The sequence below is a fragment of the Pelmatolapia mariae genome, linkage group LG18 (assembly GCF_036321145.2).
Source record: "Pelmatolapia mariae isolate MD_Pm_ZW linkage group LG18, Pm_UMD_F_2, whole genome shotgun sequence".
Lineage (NCBI taxonomy): Eukaryota > Metazoa > Chordata > Actinopteri > Cichliformes > Cichlidae > Pelmatolapia > Pelmatolapia mariae.
Genome location: NC_086243.1, coordinates 24,623,082 through 24,649,155, shown reverse-complemented (window position 1 = coordinate 24,649,155; position 26,074 = coordinate 24,623,082). Strand labels below are relative to the sequence as shown.

General features: G+C 39.3%; 1 protein-coding gene across 4 annotated transcripts in view; it reads right to left on the bottom strand.

Annotated features, from left to right (window-relative positions):
- LOC134616257 (receptor-type tyrosine-protein phosphatase mu-like) overlaps positions 1 to 26,074 on the bottom strand; it is a 156,409-nt gene that overhangs the window by 49,588 nt on the left and 80,747 nt on the right. For 3 of the 4 annotated variants that reach the window (XM_063460984.1, XM_063460986.1, XM_063460985.1), the window contains exons 9-16: positions 25,491 to 25,600; positions 19,391 to 19,592; positions 18,335 to 18,437; positions 8,238 to 8,511; positions 5,297 to 5,333; positions 4,467 to 4,541; positions 2,897 to 3,032; positions 1,622 to 1,651 (exon numbers count right to left, since the gene is read on the bottom strand). In XM_063460984.1, coding sequence (XP_063317054.1) covers positions 1,622 to 1,651; positions 2,897 to 3,032; positions 4,467 to 4,541; positions 5,297 to 5,333; positions 8,238 to 8,511; positions 18,335 to 18,437; positions 19,391 to 19,592; positions 25,491 to 25,600 — 967 coding nt within the window. The remainder of the gene's footprint in view (positions 1 to 1,621; positions 1,652 to 2,896; positions 3,033 to 4,466; positions 4,542 to 5,296; positions 5,334 to 8,237; positions 8,512 to 18,334; positions 18,438 to 19,390; positions 19,593 to 25,490; positions 25,601 to 26,074) is intronic. The other variant, XM_063460988.1, reaches the window with a different exon arrangement.

Below are 26,074 nucleotides of genomic sequence, written 5' to 3'. Positions count from 1 at the left end.
CTATGAAACCACTATCACCAAAATTTGCTAATAAATCCTAAATTTCTGATGTAAAATGATTCATTGAAGCATTTCAATGAATCACTGTACATGCTTCTGTTGTACGCTTCTTGAAGAACTGCACTGACATTTTTTTTATTCTTTGATTGGCAAAGAATTGTCTGTTTTGATAAAATACTCCTCCTTTTATAAATGTGCATCAAGCCAAGAGAAGAACACGTGTAAGTAACAATAAAATACCAAGAATACAAAACTGCTATTTTGATGATTTCACAGCAACCAATATTTTCTTGCTTAGCTTTGGCCAATGTGTGCGCTCAGCTTTGAAGGCACTACTCTTCTAAGTCATTGGGGCTTTCCATTCTAGACAGCTGTGATCTAAAATGAGTGACACTCGGAGTATTCAGGGTTGTATTATCTCCAGGTGTATTCTGAGATTTTCTTTGATGCGAGGCAGCCTCCATTCTCTTCTCTGATCACAGTCATCTCAAGACAGATTAGTCGGCATCCATCACAAAGACTACAGAGGGAGCCTATGAGCTACAGCAGGGAAAGCAGAGCTGCAGAATAAGCTTCTTTACCATTCAGCAGTGTGATGTGGAATCATCTGTTACATTAAGAGCGCATAAAGGCGCGCTTCAGTTATTGTTTTGTGATGTCGGAGACATTGAAATAGAATAGAGAGATATTCTATGATCACATCAGCTTGTTTTGTAGTGATGCAAGCATCTTGTTAGCTAAAGACACAACTCCACCATCACCATAGAATCAATGGGATGGTTGCGCAAAAAAAAAAAAATCCAAAAACCATGCTGGATAAAAAAAAAAAAAAATGGGGAGAAAAAGCATGAGAAACTTGAGATGATTTGATGAAAGTGTGACAGGATGGTGTGGGGGGTAAAGAAAACTACAAATTATCACATGCACATGGAGCCAAATCGATAAACTCAACATGTTAGCGATGTTCAAGATTTGTGGGTAATTAAACTACAAGTGTGGTCAATCAGGCTCAGAGTTATCAATTGCATCTGAAGAGTATATAAAAGTTTAGAAAAAGTGAAATATTTGGACTAGCTCATTGAAGTTCTGGGCACAACTGAAGTGTAGATGCACTGCGATAAGCACTTCAAAAAAAAAAAAAATCTAGCTTTGACAAGTCAACAGAGATGAAATCATTTGAGGCAAATGAAAAATTCACACTCAAAAAAAAGAAAAAAAAAGCAGTGGTGCTGTATTGATTTTTTTTCTTCTCTTTCACAAGATGAGTTCGGCAGCAGTACAATCATTAAGGCAGTTTAGTTCATCATTTGATAAACAAACTCCTTATAAATCTGGCAGAAATTACGTCTGCAATAACATCTCAGTGGCAGGTTTATTTTGTGGGGGTGTAGCCGCGTCTGTCTTCTTTTCGTCAGAAGTTGAGCCAATGTGACATACATTGTGATCTGCTCATCGTGTGGAGATGCATTGGAGTGGCGTCCTCCGTTCCTCCAGCAGAGATTACAGTTGGGCCTCTGTAATAGCTCTGGGCAGGAGGAGGATGACATGGCTCTTTGCATGCATGGGAAACAGTGTGTGGGTGAGAAGCATGGCACTAACATTACACAAAGTGGTTACTTACAGGTAGTAAGTGTAGGAGTGATAGGTTCTTCTGCCGAGTGGGGTGGTGGTAGGATTTAAGCAGTGGAGGAGGGGAGGGGATGGAATGAAAAGGAAAGAAAAAGTAAAAATATATTAATGTTTGAAAAAAGAGAAGAAATGAACAAAATCAGATATGGTGGCATACGTGGAGGTAAACTAGTGATCGTGAGGGCAAAGGTGATCGCTTGGAGTCATGTCATGCTTTGGTAAGGGGTCTCAGTACAGTACCAAAACCCCCTTTTATGAACACATAATTTGATACACCTATAAAAAATTACCATATCTGACCTCCAAGGTTGAAACTTAATGAGACGTTTGAATGTCTAAACACAACTCGGATTCCCTGTTGATAACGGTAAATTACACAAAATTCAACCAATGCAGTCATCTCCATCTCCGGTTTGATTAAGGCTAATTGAAAACAATTCCATTACTGTGTGCCGATTTTCACACCCACCCACTGATTGCTGTGCTACACAGAAAGGCCCTGCTGTATGAAGAATCTTATATTACCGTCAAAAATAAACATGAAACACAGTGATTATATCAGTGCATAACTATGTCTTCCCACTCAGCTACATCTACTTGATCTAATGTGCTGACCTTTAGACTTTAATTCGAGACATGCAATTTCATATCAAGAGGACAAATTATATGCAACGCACAATAAGTTTTACTTGGGAATGAAGAAATCTCTGCAGAAACTGGCACTGTATTATTTTAAGCCTCGTCGTGGACAAAAGGGGGTTGATATTTGCTGAGCTTTAGCTCCCCTGATTGCTGGGATATGTACAGAAGACCTCTCTCCAGTATTGGGTCCTGGGCTAATGTAAACTTAGCCTTCAGTTATACGGCCATCCTCTTTGCTTTTGAGCCTTTCATCATATTTTCTTATCTCCTTCACGCCTCTCTCCGTACCACGGGACTCAAAAACATATTTCTTTCCCATCCCAGTGTCACTGAGGCGCTGCACATTTGTTTGAGGGTGCCGTGGAAACGGATTAATTTTTCATGGCACACTGTATCTCATGGCTGTAAACAGCCTTAATGGGGCGTATCAACATAATCAAATTAATTATTTACTACGACACTGACAATGCTACTGTTTGAGGGAAAAATATACAAACTGATAAAACTGAAACTACTTATTTGTTGGCGCTCTGCAAGTAAGTTCAGCCACTTCCACAAATCTGAAATAGTCATTCAAAAACTAAAAGGGGGGAGGGGGACGAAAAAAAAAAAAAAAAAAGCTTACCTTTTCTTCATGAGCAGCACCACTCCTAAGAAGATGATGACAAAGAGGAGGATACCGGCGATGACCCCTGCGATCTTTACGGTGTGGTCCGTTTGCTTCTCGGGCTCCACTGCATCAGGCTTATGAGTGGCTGCTCCTGAAAAACACAGTAATGGGTAAGAGTCAAACAAATGGAGCACAGATTCGAGCACATCTCGTGACCATTTTATGTTGTGTCACATTAAGCCAATACCCAAGTACTAATCTATATATTCAGTATATCTTCTCACTGATTTGACAGTGTGGAATCAGTGCACCAATATTCCAAGGATCATAAATATGAGTACAAATAAAGACTAATGCTAATCCTAACAGCAAGTGACTCCCTATTGTCCTAAAGACCACCTCTAGCTCTGCCCTTAGTGGACATCAGCGCTCTGTGGATCAAGCTGCACTGAGAGAGATAAGTGCATACCATCTTTACCCTTGGTTAATCACATTTGAGGCAAATGGTTGCTGGGCTGTAGAAAAATGCAAGACGCAGGGCGGGAAAGATAATGCCCAAGAAGATAAAAATGACTGAAATAACCAAAACATTAAATATTAGCCTGAAAGGAGATAGCCAACAACGAGAGGCACAAAGAGAGAGGAAGATGTGGGAGAAAACAGCTTGTTTTTAACAGCATCTGTTCCTTGAGAAGTGATAAGAAGCACTCAGAAGGCAATGCTGCCGGAATCACAACTGTCCACCTCAACAACACCATTATTCCTTGTCACCAGAGGTAAATTTAGAATGATAAATTGTTATGTCAAATATCTTAGAGTGAGCTTCCTTCTCTCTCCAGAATTGCCATTTTCTCTTCCTATCAAAAAGTTAAATATCCATCCCAGGCCGGCTGTGACATATTGTTCTTCCTCTAGTGTGTCGTTATCAACAGCCATCAAGCGCCTTTATTTAAAAATATACAATTTTAAGGCCCGGGCTGTGGAGGATTTCAGGACGGGTGACATCATCATGTCTGGATTGATGGAGCTGATTTTGTCCCAATATACTGTTAGAGGCTAATCTCGCCGTCAGTGACAAATCCTCGATAGAGCCGCGGGGGCTGTGCGTCACCCTACCGCAACTCTGTACTGTCAGTGAACTTGGGCGATTTGTGCACCAACAAGTAAAAAACTGAGCAGAATTTGAATAGTTTCACTTGAGCTTCCTTTTGTGTGTTTGCAGTTGTCACAGCTGCAACAACCAGCACCGACTCTCCCTTAATCTCCCAGAAATAATGAGAAATATTCATGAAAGGGGATTAACTCCTGTCAAAAATCTCCCAACATTGACACATCAAATGACAATCGCACCTCAAACGGGTCTTTAATGTCCAGTAATTCTGAGGAGATGAAGGTAGAAGGCAACGTCTTCAAGTCTTTGATTTAATCATAATGACTTTATGCAAATTGTAAGACGATAAACAAAAAAATGCACACATGCAACATTCCACTTGTTGCCCCCCTCCTGTTGAGGGAATCGTGAGTGCCCCCACCCATGAATTCAAATCCAGAGCGCTGCTACCAAGCTGTGGAGAGAATAACGGACCTGTTAGTTGGTTGTCACCGGGCGCTGGGACGATGCGGATGTACGGGGTTGTGAGCTGAGTCACGAGTATGGCGGCTGTGTATAGTCAGTGGATCCAGGAGGGCATGCAGTAAAAAGAGACAAAGAAAGAGAAACAGGCCACACTGAACACAAGTCCCATCATCATGCAACACCTCCAAGACAGACACTAAATAGCAGTAACAGCAGGGATTTTTTTATAGTTTGTTCCACCAAGTCTGCAGAAGCAATAATTTCACAAAGGTTAATATCTGTAATATCTTTATGAGTCTAATGTAGGGCACTAAAGCAGGTGATAAAATTCCCCAGCCCATGAACTTTTTGGCTTTTGCCTATTGAGCCATGTAGATGGAGACATCTGGAACTCCACCAAGAAATCTATAGCAGGGCTGCATGCAAACTACACAATATAAGAGACTGTCAGGGCGTGTGACAGGACCTCCCACGGCCCACAGCCGAGTGTGACTACGGCTCCCTCTGGCCTTATCAATTCTGCTCCCAGATCAATGGTGCTTAGACTTCATCACCCTTAATGTGTGGAGCAGGACGTTGAGGCAGCATAGCTAAGTACCTACAGACCTCCGTGGGCACACAGGCTGCCTCCAAGTCACGGAAAACACGCTTCAATCGATAAATTGACGACATTTATGTGAATACTATATCACACAATTTTGTCTCATCTCACATTTTTGTTGTCATTTAGAAAAAAAAAAACCATGTTAATTCTGTTAGTTCCCAGAATTCAAATGCAAGAGACGTTAGGAAGTACAAGTCGTAAACATCTCTATTCACACAAACCGATCTAGTCCTACCTTTAGTGGCAACTCGCACACAGTCGATTTTGGTTTCCTGTACCAAGAGATAAATAAAAAGGAGGAAAAGAGATGAGGAAATAGGTTATTATTAGATGCACACACAAAGACAGACTTACAGCAGCAACAAAACCTATGTAAGAACCCATAGTTACAACAAAACAGCAAGGCCAGTTCCATGCTGTCCCCTATCATCTGTTGAGCTCAATGACTGTGACACAAAACGCAGTTAAGCGAGAGGGCCCACAGCACAGATTAGTGGTGCTGAGCTGCTGATTTGTCAGCCAACAGCGATCTGTCGGCAGCTTGCGGCTCAAGGTGGTCAGCCACTGTGGAGAAACCAGAGCCCTGTGACAAGCGACACCAACCCAGCATGCAGAGCTCCAAAAATGACACGTCAGGGAGACTTTCTGAATATGTAATGAAGTTCCAGCTCTGACAACAGCCTTCAACAACATTAAAAAAGAAAAAGAAAAAGAAAATGAAAACACTGCTCTCGCTGTTGGCAGTGAAATTTGTTGTCAACAATATTCTGGTTTACAAGAAAAGGGACAGCGAGACGAACAGGGAGGCAATGAGTAATACACCACAAAAGACAAGAGTGCTGTGTCCCTGTGTTGTCCCAGCCAAACTGTCCAATGAGCAATGAACCCACATGGGAGAGAGGCCATGAGAGGCATAATAAGGAGAAAAAAGAAAGAGGGGAGAAAAAAAAACCCCATCAATGTTCATGTGATCCTGTGTGCATGTGCATTCCCATTACTGCGGCTTTTAAGCCGTCAGATGGTTATTTCATTAAAGGCAACATTGCAAGTCATATTTGATTTTTATTTGAACAGAAGGCTGAAAAAATTCTAGGTATGGATGGCGCACACCTTCTCTAAGTGCTAATTTTGTTTAAAAGGCTCAAACAAATCACACCAAAATCATCAGACATTAATAAAGGCTTCTAGGACCATCTATTGACAGTGAAGGCTTAATAAAAGAGAGTGCATTTGCCCACTGTGAATCAAAACATTGAATGTAAAAATGATGTCAGAGATGTCTCCATTACGGAGACAGCGCTCTATGCTGTATCAACACAGACGCTTTCATTTTGTTTGTTCAAAGAAGAGCGCCGTCAGACAATACATCCGACTCACTGATTCACCCTGGAAGGTTTCAGACTGCCAGTGCTTTACTCTCAAGAGCAAACTTTCTAACTGGATTCAGCCCAGGCTCACATGCTATTTGTATTGCCTCCTTAAAGACACGCTGGTGTTTCTCAAGGAGACTGTTTATGGTGATTCTCATTCAGGACCACAATCGGCAAGGCTCTTGAAGTTGCCATTGAGCTGTCTGCTGCGGCTTCATCGAGGGAGAGCCCTGCCAAATGCCACTTGATGACAGAGGCTGCGACCTGTACGATTGGTAGCCCCTATTGTTGTTCCCTGCCTCTCACACTTAACGGCCACTGGGACAACTGCCGCTCTTAAATGCTGTTGATCAAAGGGTTGTCTGGTATTTGGCATAGAGCTCCATAGCAAAAGGCAGGAGAAGAGGGCCACAGAAATGGAGGGAGAGAGCAGCATGTCACGACACAGAGCTCTGCATTCCAAGCCTGAGCCTGCTGCGGACCGTTAAGACTGCACAAAGTGTCGTTAGTAAACTCACAAGAGTACTGCAGCACCTATCAGAAGCTGTGTGAAATGGCAATGTTGCCATGCATGTGCATGCCAACGTGAGCAGTTACTATGCTTAGTACCTTAATTCCCTTGAATCGCCTAGGCAGTGATCGTTATATTGTCTTTAGCGTTTAGTTGTGTTTGCGCGTCCTTTAAGTGTATTGTGCGTGTACTGAGACAAGGCAGGGTACTGCGTCACATAAAGGCTTCAATAGGGAAAAAAATTCACAAGTTCGAATTTTTATTTCATTTCATTTATTCTTTGGTCGTAGAAAGTAGTAAAAGTATTCAGTACTCTAGCAGCATAGCTTCAACTTGCAAATCCATCTGAATACCTCTCACTTCACCTTCCACCTTTACTTCAAAGCATTCAGAAAAACCTATGGTGGCAGCTAAAAATGAGAGAAATGCAAAAGTCCCATTCTAAGCCAGTGTTTGGTTTGCTCATTCTGAACTACTGTGGAAATATGGCAACATCATAGCCCATAGATCCTACTGTAGATACACAATATAGGCCAATATTGAGCTACACCTTCTTAATCTCTGAATTCAGGTGCTTTCAGTCCCATTGCCACAGTGGTATAAAATCTAGCCACGCAGTCTGTCTTTACATACATTTGTGAAGGAATGGGTCATTTCAAATTTAATTCAGACCCTTTTGCAACAAGTCCATTTATTATATTTTTCTCTCCAAGATATTTTACAACCAGCTTTAAATTTTAAAGTATAAGTGTTAAAGAACCTCAACAACCTAACAACCCTACAAAGAGGGAGACCGTGTAAAATTACAGAGGGATTACAGAGTGCTGAGGAGGACAGTAAGTAAAAGTTGCCAGTGCTCCATAGACTCAGTAACTGCAGAGGTCCAAATTTTAACATCAGCACAAAAATTGTGCTAACAGACCTTCATGTTTCTTCAGGTTTGTATGGCTGAGGAACTCTTGTGACACTTTTTTCATAAAGTGTATGATGGACTAATTTTAGGTTAACAAAAACAGTAATTCTTAGGTAACTACTGTATACACTATTGAAAACTAATATTTGATTAATTCTCATCCCAACCTTAAAGTAGTAATACCACAATGTAAAAATCTAGTTGCTGTTGGTAAGATGGAAATACACAAACACAAGCACGTTACTGTCGTCATTACAGGACTTGATTACGTTTAACTGCCAGTCATCGAGTTAACGTCCAGAATAAAGTTCAATTTAGAGCCAGGGTGTAGCTATAGTGCAGAAAATGCTGTATAAAATAATAAGAAATGACAACCACCCACCCCATTGGCTGTGCTGACCGCCTGGTAATATATACTGTAGCTCTTCTGTGGCAGCAGAGGGGCATTCCAGTACCCGTTGTAGGTCTTGTTGTCCCCCACAGTAAAGGGCTGGGGCGAATGGATGCCAGCAGCGGGGAACTGAGCAGTGAAGTAGTACTGTGAATTAAGAAGCGTGGCGTTCTGGAAGTGAATGGGAACTGGGTAGCAGCGCAAAATTTCTGCCGTCCCTCGTGCTCTGCGTGGACGTTCCTCCTCCACCACCACCTGGTACGCACTGAAAATGCAGGACAAACAAAATTAACATACTCCACTGGGCCAAGCAGGCTCTTGTAGAATTCAACTGGCAATACAGACAGTTTTCTGCTTTGCCAGTTTGCTTTATAAAGTGTAAAAATGGTCTCTTTATGAAAGCCACAAACATGCATGCTGCAAAGCTCCAAATCTCAGAGCGAACCAAGTCTCCAGAAATTACTCATTACTCATTTAGACAAGAAATAAGAGATTTATGTAATGCAAACTAAGTTCTTACCCTCTCTAACTTTAATTATATAACAAGTCATTTAAATAGAACTTCTGTTGGATTAAAACTAATATACATTGGTTTTGCAACGTCTGTCAGGTATGTATACATTCCCTTTTACTTAAATGCATTGATAGCACTTTATAATGTCACACTATTAAGCATTAAGGTATCAGTAAGTTACAGTATTAGCGAGGACTTAGTTCATATAACATTAGTCCTCCTTAATATGCCATTTATGAATACATACATATAGATGTATTACTATAAATATGATTATGACTATGATTATCATTACAATTATCACTAATTAGTGATGTAGTGTAAAACTAGTGAGCACAACATGCATTTACATGTGGGCAATCAGCTATACACTGTGTAACAATACCATTAATGTTATTTAATAAATTACAAATGCATTAAAGCATATTTACAACTAATTGATTGTTTGCCTGCTGTGTAAAGGCTACAGCAATAAATAACTTGTTTTTCTCGACTAAATAAGAACTCTATTTATATAAATCCCTTCTTAAAAGTGAAGTCAACATAAAAGACTGAAAAATACCGGCCAATAGAAATGAGCAGTGGCACTGGACATTTATTTGCCTTTTCATTATTCAGCAAATGAAAAGGTTAACGGCTCTTTCCATTTCCTCTCCATCCAAGTCTTGTGTTTAGCTAGATCAAAACTGCAGCCCTCTGTGACTCTGACAGGGATGACATTGTCTCTGAGCCGGCCACTTAGCCCGAGGGGGAGACTGACTGTCTTATAGACGTTCATGTTAGTATGCATCACGCATCTGAAGTGGACCTCCTGTTAAATCCATTGAGTCGCTGAGTGACAAAGAGTCTGTTTACAGCTGCCACGCAGAATAACCAGCCATGATTGGGAACTAGTGATCCATTTGCAAAAGAGCTAAAGAACCAACAACGCATTATCACAGACGATGGAGCAAAGTTATCGTGCTCTATGAATGAAGGATTTCAGAAATGAATGAAATATGGTGGAGCTCTACTTTTGCAGAGCTGGTTTAAGAGCTTTTATTTGCAACTGCCTAATGTTTATAAATACATAAATAAATCGTTTGCCTATTGTTTAAACAGGACCACGAGTCCCACACTGTTTTCTAGAGTTTGTGGGGTTTTTTCCTTACTGTACATGCTCTCCTGCAAGGACCATCATACAGGCAATTTAACACATGCATTATTCCACTGAAGGCTGGTGATGAAAGCTATGACTGAAGACTGCAATGCAGAAAACAATGGATGTAAACACTTAACAATTCACACAGAATCAGTTCTAGAAATCACTGTAAATGAGGACAGAGTATACGCACAGTATTTTGGTGCGAGAACTAAGAGCCCATTTTATACCTGAAGACATATAAACTATATCCAAATGATGTGTTTATATCTGGTAGCACAAATCTTCCTTGCCTTCTTCACTTTACCTGCTTTGTCTGCCATCTGACTTCATTTAGAATTAAATAAGACTATTCTGAAGTCAACATTAGCAGTGCTTGAAAGGCATTCATTTCCCCCCTCTATACTGGAAGACTAGGAATCCCACTGTATAAAACCACTGATCAGTTATCAAAGGTTACCAATGAGAAAGTAGCAACACTGTAGATATGCAGTGAACTTGATATGCAGCTTTATTTGAGTTGCTGAACAGGACTTCATAAGCATTTTTATAGTGTCAGTGTGTTTCAGAACACTTTTAATGCATCTGAAATAATAGGGCTATGTTTTAATGTATGTGTTACTATCTAATTAGCAGTTAGTGTTATGCAAGGCACTGCAGTCTTTGGATACAGCTTGCTAACCAAGCATAAACTTACAATACTAGACGAAATATTAATTGATTAGAATTTGAGATAAGAAAATGATAAAGAAATATGACTAATCTGCCTTTTTTAAAAAGAGTTTCTAACTGAAAAGGCTATATGAAAAATACAATCATCCTAAAGCCTTCATAACCATATAACAGTGTATTCAATTTATCTATTCAGTTGCATTGTGCCATAAGAAATATTAGTGCCTACCAAGGTGTAAAGCTTCGGTGACCCTGAACATTTTCCTTAGCCTAGATTATTACAACAAGTGGAAAGAAATATCTTTTAAAGAAAAATATCTGCACTGTTGTGGTTGTACTCTTAAGCTGTGCAGTTGCAGTACAAACAGCCCTGGAGATGATCAATTGTTCCCCGCGGTTGGTACTGGATGATTAAGTATCCCCTTTGTGTGTACAGCATGTGCTCTTTAACCCTATAGTTTATCATAAGATGCTTGCTGTGTCATTAGAAAATCCCCCTCTGCTCTTAGTGGGTGTGTCCCAATTCCTTGGAGCTCTCCTATTTAGCACTGGGTTGGGAGGTGATGAAATATTTAATCCTGCTGAGAGTCTGCAGGAGAAATCAGGCTTTAATTACTGTCCCCTATTGAGAGCAGAGGTCAAAGGGCAGGTGGAGATGGTACACGGGAGCCACTTAAGTAGTTGCAGAACAGCAGAGAAATAAATGATTAGACTTCATGGAAGCCTCAGCCAGAACACTGTCGATTTGATTTGAACTATAATAGGACGATGCAGTTTTAAATATAATTAATTTAATCACTAATTATCTCTGCTGTCAGTCACATTACTCATCAAGTAAGATGGATAACTATCTGTATTTAAAGATATAACCCATGAAGGACTGCACGTCTGCATATTTCCTTTGGAGAAATAAAACACATTATACACACAGTAAATATTTGCTGTAGCATGTACACTGATTCTCAGCTTGCTCATATTAGTACTTTATATTCCAAATCAATCTGCAGACAGTGAAACAAAAAACTAGCGCTGGCTCTCCCTGGGTGGCTCCTTATGATATGATGATGCAGCTGTGCTACGACTTAATGACAGGCACAGTATGAATAGAACTGGTTTCCTTTCCTCAGGCAAAATACCAAGTGCCAAAGGCTATGAGGTTCCAAGGGTAAAAACTCTTGTAATGTGGAAATCTAATTCACTGCTTCTTTTCCACAGAATATTTACAGCACCAAGAAACCGAAATCTAGCGCACAATACATTTGCAATTTAATAAAACAGTTTTGTTCTTCTCTGTAACTGATGGAGACAATAAAACCTCCTTTACTGGTTTTACTTAAAAAAGTTTTCAGTGCTAAACTGCTCTCCTGCTATAAAATATTTAAAGTAGAACACTTACTATACCATTTTCACTGCAACGGCTTAAATGCAAAACGGACTCATGAGTTTAATTTTGGCAAAAATACACGTTGTTCTAAAAACCTTTTTTCTGTAATTAGTGCAAGCATGTTAATATGCCCTTGAGCAGCTGACACCTTGTGACCTCATGCTGAGTTCACAATTTACATGATGAGTCATTTTGACAGACCAGAGTGATTTAGTCATTTCCTTGATTTAGCATGACATGAATGAGCACCGAAAAAACAACAACAGATGAACAACTATGGCTCTGGTAGCAAGAACAAAAATCCTTTGTAGCTCATGTCTCTTTTGATATGATACCAATCGGGGGAATTGCAAGAAACTTGCATTCACATTGATGATAGAAGGGGCCTTCAAATCATTCACTAAAGTATAAGCAGTTAAAGCAAAATGCCCAAGTACTCCAAGTACTTAAAAAAAAATGGGGGGGGGGGGGGGGGGGTGTCTACTTTAAGTACAATAGAGGTATAATATTAATATATGCTCGTTTTGAATGCTTAATCAACATATTAAAGGATACGTCCGCTTCTCTTTGTACTTGATCAACTAAAATCCCAAAGTGACAGGAAAGAGTATCAAAGCTACAAGTAGTCAATGTTGCAGTACTGCAATTTTATCATATTAACTTACAGTACTGTGCAAAATTTAGGGCCAGCCTTCTTTTCTCCACTTTTTTCCAGACAAATGAGAAATGGGTGCAATGACGTATTGGTACAGGTGCAAGCATAAATGGAATTACAGTATAGGCATAGGACAAAAGTTTGTCTAATCCTAACAAACTTGAAAGTCAATTTTTGGTATGACCACCTTTGTTCTTCAACACGGCCTGGATTTTCAAAGGCAAGCTTTCCTGTCATTTCTTCAAGTAGTCTTCAGGCTTCTTGAAGGACAGTTGAAATGTTTCTTTGGATGTTGGCTGCCTTTTGTTGCGTTCTCTGTCAAGATGATCCCACACTGCTTCAATATTGTTGAGATCCATGCTCTGTGTGTTTTTCTATCAAGGTATGCTTTTACTGCATTGAGATTGTGTTTGGGATCATTGCCAGCTGAAATATCAAGGCTTTGCTAATCAGTGGATTTCCAGATGGTATTGCACGGTAGATGAAAATTTGATGGTATTTTTCTGCTTTCATAATTCCATCAGTTTTGACAAGATCCCCCAAACCATTGGCTGAAATGCATCTCTGCCATGTTTTACAGATGACTGTAGACACTGTGTTGTACCTCATCCCCCTGACCTCCCCCATGCATATTGATAATAATTTAACCCAAAAATGTCAATTTTGGATTCATTACTCCGTAAGACATGTTGCTACTTATTTTCAGTCCAGTTATTGTGCAATCTGGTATACCTCAAACATTTTGTCCCCATTTCCGTTCCATAAGAATGGCTTCTTGACAGCCACCCTACTACTGAGGCCCTTTCTGACGAACGGTGAACAGTAGATGAATCAACTGAAGGTCAGAGCCATGTCTCAGGTCCTGTGTCAGGTCTTTTCAGGATTTGAATTTTTTTTTTTCTGGAAATTAATTTTTAGGGCTGTCACTTGTTTTGTCTTCTACTGTCCAGTTTCCTCAAACTTTTTAAGGACACAGTGCACACCATGCTGGGATTAAAAAAAAATGCCAGCTGATAGCTCTTTGGCAATCACCTTGTTAGTGCAATAAATGACATTTTAAGTCTGTCAATCTAAGTTATGATTTGCAGTTTTTGTAGAGTCCATTAAATCAATTGCAACAACCTACATGTTTTCCCCCATCAGACTCTCCGTGATAAAGTACCTAAATATAACATTTTATATAGTTTTCCAAGTTGTCTGTTACATGTAGACACAACTGTCATTCATTCGTTGAGTTAGGATCCTTTTCAGTACTTGCTAGATGGTTTAAACCCCCCCCAAAAAGCATTCATCCAAAAATGATCAGGTATGAGGGCTGGACTAAAAATGAGTGAAACATCAGCCAATGTTCAATGAAAAACTTTAAAAGACCTTTAGAAATCATGAAGAAGGATTGGACAAAACCATTAAAAAAAAAAAAGAAAAAAAAAAAGGAATTAGGAAAACACTACAAGGAAGTCCTGCTCTGTGGAAGCAAAATATAAAGAAATTAGTTCAAGTTTCAGGACATTTGTGTGAAATTTTATAGTAAGTAAAAATTCTTGAATTCTTGAGAATAACAATTGTTTTGCAAAGTCATAAACAAACTTTAAACATTTACTATGAAAATCTAACCAATTCTTTGAGTCCATGTACTTTAAAAATTGGCGTGGCCTGTGTACAGACCAGCAACCCCAAATCATAATTTTTCTTCACCACAACAGTCATTGAAAGCATTAAAATGTTGTAATTTCAAAGTGTCATGACGTTTGGATACCAAAACCTAATCAGCTGATCTTTGCCTCACAGTTTAGAATTGCACAGATGGATTGACCGACATCTCAAATGTATTCAACACAAGTGTAATGGTGCTCAATGCCAAAACCATTGAAATTTACTCTCCAACAGAAGATGGAAAGACAGAGAGAAGGAAGAATGAAGTGAAAAGCTGTGCCAGATGAATGGTATAAGCCGTTAAAAGTGGTCTGCCAGAATGGCCGGCAGGGCAGACCTGTATTCTTGGTGTAGCGCTGCAACCTGAGCTGACACCAATTAGGCCTCCTCCAGCCTTGCTGTCCGATAGATTTCAGCTCTGTCGCCATGTGACGCCAACCAATTATGGCGGAATCGACTGGATTGTGACCTGAAACTCTGATTTATTTTTCATGTGGGCTGATAAAGGGAGAACTCTGGCCAGTTTGAGTAGTTGAGGGAACGGGGTATGGGGAGCATTTCAATCACTGTCTCTCTCACTCTAATGCTAATCGGCTGGCTCTACAGTATACGTCTGATTTAAGAGTGGTTGTAAGTAACACACTTCTCCTGACCCAGCATCCTTCCTCTGTACCCCTGTCTTCTTACTTTTTATATTTCCCTGGTGTCCATAAAGCTATAAAGCAAACAAATTAGAAAGTGCCATACATTACATTTGCCATTAAATCGTAAAAAGCGCTGAGTTGTGTCATGTTTAGGCACAGCTATTAGCGTTTGCTCTGCTGTGATCAAAGAAAGTTAGTGCTTATTTTAGTACTGTAGAAAATCCTTTAACTGATTTCAGGCCGTGGTGAAGTAAAGAAAATCTGATGCTACAGGGTAGAAACTATATGGGAACCCGGCCTACTTTAATATGGAACTGAAAGTTGTATATATTATACATTTTTCTGTTTATGCATATGCATTTAAGCTTGCTCAAGGCAAAGGTTATGGCAGAAAGAGAGGAGGACTGATTTAGTGGTGTGAATGATAAGGAAAGCATCTCAAATCACTTATGTCTGCATCAACATGTACACATCTATTTTGATGTTACGGCGTGAGGAGGCGTATTCTGGCCCTGACGAGGGGCTATTGCAAACATTAGTTTAACGCGACATGACTGATAGACAGTTCGCTAATCCTCTTAAAGAAACAGTGTCCCCTCTGGTAAAAATTGTTCCCGGCTATGCGTGTCATCCCCAGAGATTAGAAGCAAATTCCAAGTTGGAAATGTTATACCGATTAGCAATTACACAAATGAAAAATCGACTGCCTCCCTCAGCAGTGACAACGTCTGCCCAGATCCGTCTGAAATATGATTTGACGTCAGCATGACTGCAGGATGCTGAACTGAAATGGACATTTGTCGTCTGTTATGTCTTCCTTTTTAACCTATCGTGTGATCTTCCAGAGTGCTCCCCCTTCCTGTATTACAGCAAAACATCTGCTGTTAGAAACTCAAATGTCGGGAGCTCTATTACCTCCTAAACTCAATCAGCATGCAAGATTGCGTTATCAAATCAAGCTCCATGCTGCTTTGCTCTGTAGTGCTGTGGATCGGTGTTCTCCCCTGTCAAATCCTTATTTCACAGGGGCTTTAAAACTGATTTCATAAAGTGTTCAATTTCAAAATGAGCTACCCACTACTCTAGAAAAGATGGCTACTCCTGCAACATGAGCAGTAGCGCAAAAATAAGTAACTATAGTGTGAAATTTAACTCCTTGATTAACAGAATCTCTCAGGCTGACTGGATCAGCCAAGTTCAGAAGTTTATGACTTCAGGCCATTCTTCCAGTTTCTCCAGGTGCTTGGACATATTTGCAGCTTTCGACGAACCTTAACTTTAAATCGCATCTTAGCCGTCTCACCCTTCTAACCCAAAAGAGATTAGAGAGGTTGTTATTTTTTCAGTCTGGGAGATTCATATGAGTACATTTATCATTACTGTCCAGACAGGAGATCCCAAAAGACCGCCTAACTCAACTCCTCTGAATGGAAGCTACTTTAAAGTCACCTTAAATTTTCAAAGGCATCGTGTGTCACTTGAGCTGGGGGTGGAAAACACCTTCAAAAGCCTGCCAGTATCTTGTCTTGGACCGGCATCATAATCTCCCCTGTTTGCTAACCTACACCACCTCTTTTCTTTTGCATTTCTTATTTATCGAGGCACTGGACGCACACATGAAGGCAGAACAGGCAGTGCACTGGCCTTTATGTCCTGTGAGATTAAAGAGAAGTGAGAAAGTGGGAATAGAAGCGTGTACCTGAAAACCTCTAAAGTTTAGACATGAAGAGGCTTTGCTGTGATCAAAGGATTCCTCAATTAGTTTTGAGGTGTATTTGTGCCATGTACTGAACTCTACTGATGAATTTTTTTAATGGATTGTCTTGAGACTCATTAAACATATATAATCCTTAAAACTAAGCGTCTCTATCAAAACACGCTATTTTCTCTGTATTTAATAATTAACAAGCACTGAATGTGCGAGTTTTAAAGCATTACTGCACAGTTGTGGCTCAGCTCAGAACAGAACGGGTCTCAAACTAAAGTCGCTATCTCCAAAGCCCAATCCATTTCATCTTTTCCTGAGGGTTAGTATGCCTTCCAACGGGAAACAAAAGAGGAGTCCAGCATGCTAATGAATGGAAGCTCCAATTCACAACACACTGTTAATTATAATTAGGGGATTGTAATTACTCAGCTGAAAGAATGGCAGCCTGCATAAGGCCTTCTGAAGTGTACCTGCGAGAAAATTAAAAAGCGATCACTCTGTCATTCTTGCTCAGGCCCCTCTGTTTGGCGCTGGGGCATTAATCTGGGCAGCTGCACATACGGCAAAACATGAGCTGACAAGCCTGACTAAAGATCTCCTGGCTGTAATCTTTAAAGGAATCAGATGAGTTGATAGTGTAAAATTGAGTTTTACAGCAAACCCGAGTGTTCATTCCCACTCACTCCTCTCAGTCCTGGTGGCTGGAATCACAATATGTTACTGGCCAAGAATATAAATCAGTGCTAAAAAAATAAAAATAAAAAATAGGTTCTACCTTTTGAAAACTTAGAAGGGTTAATTCACCACATACTTCTAAAGGGTGCATGACAGTGCGTGCATCCAGTGAGCAACCCCAAACCTACCCCTGTTCTTACAGAACCTGTTCTGGCTTCCCACTGTTCAGTTGTGTTTGATGTACTGCCTGGCAAAGCAACTTACCTGGGCATTGCTAGTCAGATGTTTTATTATTCTGTGCACCCCCAACACAGTTGGCCAGTACTAACTATTTAAAGAAGGAGCTCAGCAGATAGATGGAAAGACCAATACTGCACCCATCTGTTTAAGGCAAAGCTACATCCACCTGCCTGGAATCCAAAGCTCAATAATTAACATTTAATATCTTGTTCCTGCCAGTGGGGAGATTATTTTTTAATTTTGCACTTAGCCAGGCTAATTGATTGTCCCGGCTTCCAGAGCTGAGGTACACTAATACAACCAAACAAATACAATTGGAAAATAACAGAAGAACAAGCGAGATGAACTCCTGCCAGAAGCCTGCAGCGGCCTGCATAAACCCTAATCATGACTTTTTGGCATTTGAACAGAACAACTGTACCGTTTCTTTAACAATGACTAATAAATGCTGCATCAAGCAAGCAAAAATCCTACATTTCCCCGGAAGCCTGTGATGACTCCAGGTGGGCAGTCTGGTACATAAAACAAGTGCAAAGGGAAGAGATCCTGAAGCTAGGCTCGGCTCCCCCAGCTTTGTTCTGATCTTCAAAGGCTGTGCTTCTTTTTCACAGGATCAAAATCCACAAACAAACAAACTCAGATACATAAAGTAAGGTACTGAATTTCCCTGGCAACTTTCCTTCATGATGAGGCATTGATAAATACAGGCTCTTTGATAGCTATTTGCTGTTGATGATATTTTGATATGCCATTTTGTCTTTTTTTTGACTATGTGCTTGTGGGTGTTATTGTGAGAACCTACCTGACTGGGGCACCTCTGCTCTGTGCGGGTTTAAGCAGTACAGTGACTGTGCTGTCTGTCTGGTTCAGAGAGGTCTCCTGGTCATATGCTGGCATGGATGGAGCTAAAGAGGAAACCAAGCAGAAGTTTTATTTTAGTTTATAATATAATATGCAATATAATATTATAATAGGAGATGCATTCATCAGGCATAAATCCTGCTACAAATTCAACATAAATGTATAACTGTAACAAATTTAGCTTTACATGGCTTTAAAATGCAAGCTAATGTAGTCATAAAAGTTATAATTTTGAAACCACAATGTAAAACCATTTTGTATAATGTTCAATTTTTACCAACGAATATACAATATAAAGTCCTATAATCCATCCCCAGAGATTGTGAACACATTCACCTTATGTACCCTCACAATAAAATTTATAGTCCTGACTTAGAAGTAGATTAGCACCTCAGTTTCCCATCAATCTCCTGACTAAAGGCATCCATTTCTTTCACGAGCCTGGCAATAAACCAACGAGCGCGAAGTTGACCCTGTGACACACTGAATGTCACAACCTCATACACGTGGTACCTCATGCATAACAGCAATTATACTGTATATGAGGTTGTGTTACATTTTTAACTGTTTTAATATGTTTTCAACATTTTATTTCAATATCATACAACGGTAATTTTAAACAGTCAACCATTAACGTCTGCAGGGACTGTTTTTTAATATCAGCTTGGCTTATATACACATACATTATATTAGATGCTGCTTTTGAAATTGTCACCATTTTGTTTGCATTTGAAAATAAAATATTAAATTTGGTCAATTTGCAAAATGAAACATTAAAAAACCAGCATCAGTTTTCGAAAATTAGCAAAAAAAAAAGAACTACAAAATATATGAGTCTAACATGCAAAGTACACAACAATCCAAGTTTGTTTGAGTGAAGGAAACTAACATACTGCTTTCACATATTTTGACATAAGACCTCTAGAAGCAATAACCAGTACACTGCTTGTTTGGCATTGTCCACACTGTAACAGGTCTTGCTGTTGACCCTACTGACCTGAAATCTTGGTGGTGAACTGGGTGATGACAGGGGGGCCATAGCCCTTGGCTGTGCTAGCGCGCAGGGTGAAGGAATACGTAGAACCCGGGTAAAGGCCTGTGAACATGTGGGTGGTCTCGTTACCCAGCTTCACAACCTTCCCACTCTGGTTGGAGAGGTCCAGTTCAGGGTCAAAGGAGCTCACCGCTTTGTAGGAAATCTAGGAAGGAAGAAAATTTACATTCTCACCGTGGCCTCTGGTACTCCACATTCAGCACTGTTTATCAAGAATAAGATTGGTATTCATACCACAAACGTATTTTGTGTTTTAGGCATTTAAGCGACTCACCAAGCTAAATCATGTACACGTCCTTACCATTTTGAGGTTTTGCATCCCATTCGTGGTGTGTGTTATCATACTTTTCCAGTCTTTTTCCCTTCTGCAAGTCTAAAATGCCAAGAAGCATTTTTTAAAAGTCTCATGCTGCGTTTCCTCACTTGCATGACCCTGAGTTACCACCCTATTTAGGAATACCTGTACAGTAACTAATGCAATCATTTCACCAAATACAAATGGATGCTGCCTTCCACCAGTGAAACAGACAAAATGATTTGCACATGTAATGCAAAAAAGCTCTGTGGAATTTGGATTTAATTCTAAAGCCAGTGCTTCAAGCAATTTTTTGAAAGGTCTTGCTTTGTGCATGAGCTTCTGACTTGTCAACAAGGTTTTATGCTTATTTCCAAAATTAGGGAAGTACAAAAGGTCTGTGGAGACACGCTGTCTCATTATATGGGTTAGTATTGTCTGTAAAAGCATAGGTACATATTTTTAAGGCAAAGCTGATGCAAGCTTGTGGTTTCAAGGAGAGAGAAAATATACTTAATGTATTCCTTCTCCATTAATGAAAGCAGGGAGCTCTGGAGGGAAGCATTAAGGTGAGTGTTTTTGCTAATATCCATTTTGAATAACTGTAAAGTTCCACTTTAAGAAAATGCCTCTGCTCGTAAAGGAAAACCTCCATTATAATTCCAATTAAGGAACACAAAGGGAGTTTGGAGTGCTGCATAATTTGTGTCCATCAAGTTTTGAAATGCTTCTAGGCTTTCTCATTTAGTCTTTGTCTCCAAAATGAGCTTGTGATGCCAAATCCTATATCATAACTTTACAGGAGAGGAATTTGGAATGACTTGTCAACACTGGGCATATGGGCAGGCTTTTAAAACCATAACATAACTCACGGAAAACAAATAATAGAACTTATCCAAGAAGATTAACTGGCCCATTTGACCATATATATCCCGGTTTTCAGACCACACTGGTTTAGATGTGTCTGACAGAGGTAAATGACTGTATAAAGACATAGACATGCCTATATCACCTTCAGCACCTCTGAAAAAAAGCAAAAATAACAATGGAACATAAATTCTATTCGTTTAATTTTATTTGTGAAAAAACACCTAAAAATCAGTTGTTTTAATTGACAATAAGTCAAATATGTATTATAAAAACACTTTAGTACAATGCAGTGTATTTTTGTAATAGTTCGTGTTGCCACGAATGGCCGCTGAATTTAAATTAAAAGAAAATCTGCCGTATATCTTTCAGTAAATGTTGGCTCGTGTCTGTCAGAAAAGCTGTCAATAAAATAGCATTCACAGAGCACTGGTCAAAAAAGGAATGGGGCTGAAGTCTCTTTGATATCAAGCCTTGTTAGATATATTTCACTTTGAGTTCTTTGATAATGTCAAATCAAAGCAAGGTCTTGACTTATAAGAAGCAACTTCTGGAGAACACAGACAGAATAGATTCAGGGTTACTTTTCTAAAACCAGACTGGGATGTGGGATGAGGGGAGACACCTGGAGCGAGTCGGCGGCTTGCTAGGTTTTACTTGTCTGTCATCCCGTTTTAAATGAAGTGATGTGAATATTAAACCCTACACTGGATCTTTGGGAAGGCCAGAGAATGTAATACATTTAAATCCTACTCCTCACTTATGGGGCCCTAAACGATCAAGCCTCTTTACATCTTAACAGAACAGTGCTATCATAGTCTTTATGATCCTTCTTTTTTCGTTTCTTTTTCCTTCCATTTCTTGTTTTGCTACCACCACTTGTGTCATTATTGTGTCATTATTTCTAATTCCAAAATTCCTGACTGATTTTGAAGATTATCTCATGTAGCTTTTTGCGTTTTTGTCCTCTTCCTACCCTCTTATCTAATTTTCATCTGCACGTTATGACCCTTCTTCACCGAGGGCCCTGTACTATGAAGCAAGCTCAACATATCCATCATTTTTCTTATCTGGCTTCACTTAGCCAAACATCAGTGGTCACATACATCAACTCAATCAACTCAATGCCTGGTTTTCAAATGTAGCTATGAGTGTGTTCCCATGTTAGTGGTCACATTGGTTGCATAGGGCCAGTCATAAACATGGACAGGTCTGCGGACAGCAGAGTGACACATTTGACAAAGAACCTTACAGATCAATAGAAATTGTTCTCTTATCAGCCAACAAAACATCAATTCATTTATAAGTATCTATATTCTTTGCAGACTGTTCTTTTTAACATCCTGTTCTCTAATCTTGAACGTAGGTCTAGAGTTTGTTACTATGGCGATGTACCTCAGTGAATTAAAATCACCTCTGAAAAAATGTGAAATCCAGGTTAAAATCTACCTAGAAAAGCTGCCCGGCTAAGATCCGAATGCTGCTTTGTAGTAAAGCCCTCAAATGTATGGTTAGCCTGTGGGATTTTCAGGCGATCTCATGTGTCCTGTGTTTCTCTTCATCATCGTTTGCTGGTTTCTCCTTTTGCAATTTTCCAGTGTGGACCTGTGCCATTTTGTTTACTGGATTTCCTTTCTCTATTTCTCCATGTGAGTTTTAAAATACTGAATCCTTAAAAAAAAAAAAAAAATTGCTTTTAAACGCCACAAATACCAATAAAGTACTTGGCTCTCAGAGTACAGACGCATTTGTGGTTTCTAGTGTTTCCTGTAGTAAAATGGGAGGCAGAGTCTTTATTTATGGAGCTCCTCTCAGTTGAGGTTTAGGAGGCAGACACTCCCTCGTTTTTAAATTGGGGCTTAAATTTTTTTTTCTTCTTTCGACACCGATGAATTTGATAAGCTCATAGTTAGGACCAGCCCAAGTGACCCTGAACCATCACTTGGTTATGCTGGTATAGGCCTAAGTTGCAGTGGGACTTCCCTTTACGCCGAGCACCTTTCCTCTCTGTCACTCTCCTTGCATTTATATTGCCACTATTGCATGTCATTAACTTTGTGTCTTCTCTCTCCCCCACAGTTTGTACCTCTTCCTTTCTGCTTCCTCCATTTCTCCGTTCTGCACACATTTCTGCCCCATCAGCACCGTGTTTCTAATCTGTGGTTACTCCCCAACCTGAACAGTGCATAAAGTCTGTTTTTCAGTGCTTAACGTTTTTTCTCCCCTTCATCTCTCCTCTTATTTTAACAAGTTGAATAAGAGGAGAGAGGAACATGACTATCTGACATTTAGTTGAGTCAGATGGTCATGCTCCCTGAGCCTGGCTCTACTGCAGCTTTCTAACTATTAAATGGGAGGTTTTCCTCCCCACTGTCACCAAGTACTTTGCTCAAACTACATCATGTGGCTGATCTCTACAATATTTCACGACCAATACCAAGTTAAAAGCCCCAAGATTTGGTGATCTATGTGGAGAATTACATTAAATTCCATTTTCTTCTAAAATAAAAGCTGATAAAAGTGATTCAAGGTAAGGTTAGAAAATCTATAATGCTTTAATGTATATTAAAACCTGGAAATGGCAGGATGTCAGTGACTTATTGCTTTCCTTTTACTAGGCACATTACAATGCTGTTAAGGCTTTAAAGACAGAAATAATAGCTGCAGCATGTAATTGATGGAGTGGGTTCATAAACTGAAATGCATTCGCCTCAACATAAATGAGAACCTGACAAAGTGGCGTTGCAGCCGTGCTATTGGCTCTAAATGCTTTTACCTGTATTATGAAATTTTTAAAAAGATAAACAACTAAAACATGATGCTCTAAAGGCAATTAAGTGTACTGGAAACCCACCATTTCTATGGACATTGTTTTCCTGCTCTCAGCTGACATCTCTTAGTGCCGTGCAGCCGTGTGCGAGACATAACACTCCACTAAACACACTTGAATAAACAAGGTCTTGTTATGCTTCTCACTTTAGATCACTCCGCTTTGATTCAGATGTCCCTGTGCTGTTGAGGGGAAATGTATTTTACATTTCAGTCGTCTTATTGTATGGCAATAAATGGAGCAACATATGCAGCAACTCTATTTGGATTATTCAATCGGCTTTCCGTGAGTGAGGAACGTTTCTGTCGATGCTCGATAACCTAGTCAAAATACCAAGTGTGTGCAAGCGAGGACAGGAAGGAAAATCAACAGAGAAAGATCAATCTGTGGGAAAGGCTGGATGATTACTTCCACCTTAAGCTGGTTAAGATCAATACGTACATATAGTGTGAGTGTGTCTGGAGACTGTATTATTCAAGACTATGCAGCTCCTGGACACCGCATACAGGAGCTCGGTGGAGTCTAATGTCAACAACAACTCAGAGCTGATTTGTGATGCGTGTGGGTTGTTCATGAATCTAAAATTCTTTAGAGGTCATTCATGTGTTAAAGAACAGAAGATGATAGCAGCTTGCAGTTTAGATGTACAGTTGACCACATTTGGACTGTGCTACATTTAAAAAAGCCTGTTTAAAGCAAGATTATTATGAAAACTCTGAACAAAGTAAATCTTCCATAGTGCTTTGGGTTTAACCTGCTCCACAAGTAGGCTATAACTAAGAGCTAATGTGGTTGATCTAATTATAACCTGTTTTACTGCAGTGCATAGTCAAGATGATTGCACTTTAATGACTTCAAAACACAGACCTGAAACATCAAGTAGATTACCGAGGCATAAGTTCACATTAAGTAGGTACTGAAAGAGCCAATTGTGATGATTATGGCACAAATATTCTGTATTAATTAAGAGCATAAAAAGACTAATAGTTTAATGCATAAATAGCAGCTTTGTGAGGCTGAATCAAAGCACATCAGTGCTAACATCATCAGACTAAGATGCTCACAATAACAAAGCTGACTTACTGATATTTGACATTTACCAGTACCCGACTGGTGCAAAACACAAAGCACTCTATACTCGAGGCTGCCACGAATCATCATTAGCGCTAATTCGTAAAACTAGGCAGCCAATTGGACAACAAAAATTTTTAACTAATGTCTTTTGCTCAGGCAAAGGACAAGGGATAATCAAAGTTATAAAAATCCATCCTCGGGGCGAAAGCTTAACAAAGAGAACATAGTGAACACTAATATTATAACTAAACCAATAACCAACCTGCTGAATTTCGCTGTCAGCCTAGTTTGCTCACTTTATAATTATGTTAATCCAATGAATACATTATTTTCTTCCTCATTTTATCAGTACTGCTGGAGTTAATTCGCATGATTTGAAAACATTAAACTGTACAGTGCTTAACAAATTTATTAGACCACCTGTCATAAAAACAAGAGAATAAATATTATGAATTCTAAAACTAAAAATTACACCATTACTAACTGACTCCGTGTTTTTACAGCCATGTTTGAGGCAGCACACTGGACTTCAGAAATTAATCGAGCGTAATGTTCCACCACTGAAACAAAATTGTCTGTTCAGGTAAGCAAGTAAATAACTGTAATTTGGCATCTTAATCAAAAATTAATAATGTGCTTTAGTGTTTTTTCCACTTTTGTGTGAAACAGTAAATTTGAAAATTCATGGAGAACAGTTAAGTTTTTGGCATTAAAAATACATTTACATTAAATAATTTGCCTAAATCAGTTTCAAAAACAATTTAGGTAAATAGCAATATTGTTCATTTAAGGCATCCTTGGCATAAACCTTACATTAGGTGTGGTCTAATAATAATGATAATAATAATGATAATAATAATTAAATGTGTTCAAGGCAAAAGGCAAAAAACCATGAGCTAAATCGAAGGAGTTAGTCTGTTTACTGTTCGAAAGCGTGGATAGTTTCTTAAGCACGTTGCTAGCGACTGTGTTAGTACCTCATACTGAGTGATGATCCCGTAAGTCTGCGCCGGTTCTCTCCACTTCAGGATGATCTTCTCCTCATAGGCACTGCCCTGAATGGACTCCAGAGGAACCGCCCCAGGCACTGTGGGAAATGCGTACATGTGTTTATAACTACTGAATGAAGCAGTAGTTTACTTTAGTTTCAGTGTTTCAATTATTCTTTGTTTTTTACCTCATTCTATGGATTAGCTTTTAACTGACCTGTTTTTTAATTTCTTTTTTTAAAATACTGAAATTGATTGACTGCTTTCCAAAAACTGTAGCTGAGTTGAAATCTTCAAGGACTGAAACAAGTTTCTAAAAAGTTTTCTCAGAAGGATTTTCTTGCCACATATTTGACACTTTTCACCTTTCTTAAGTTAAATTATTGCCAATAAAAGTTGATGGAAGCAGCTGTAGCCCTTTCCACTACGATTTACTAAGCAAAGCACCTTAAACTAATGTGCATACCAAAAAAAGGCTTTTCAAGGATGCACACTAAAAATGTGAGAAAGCCAACATCAAATGCAATTTTTTTAAATTGGAATTTGCAAGATTATTTGAAGTCAGTGTTACT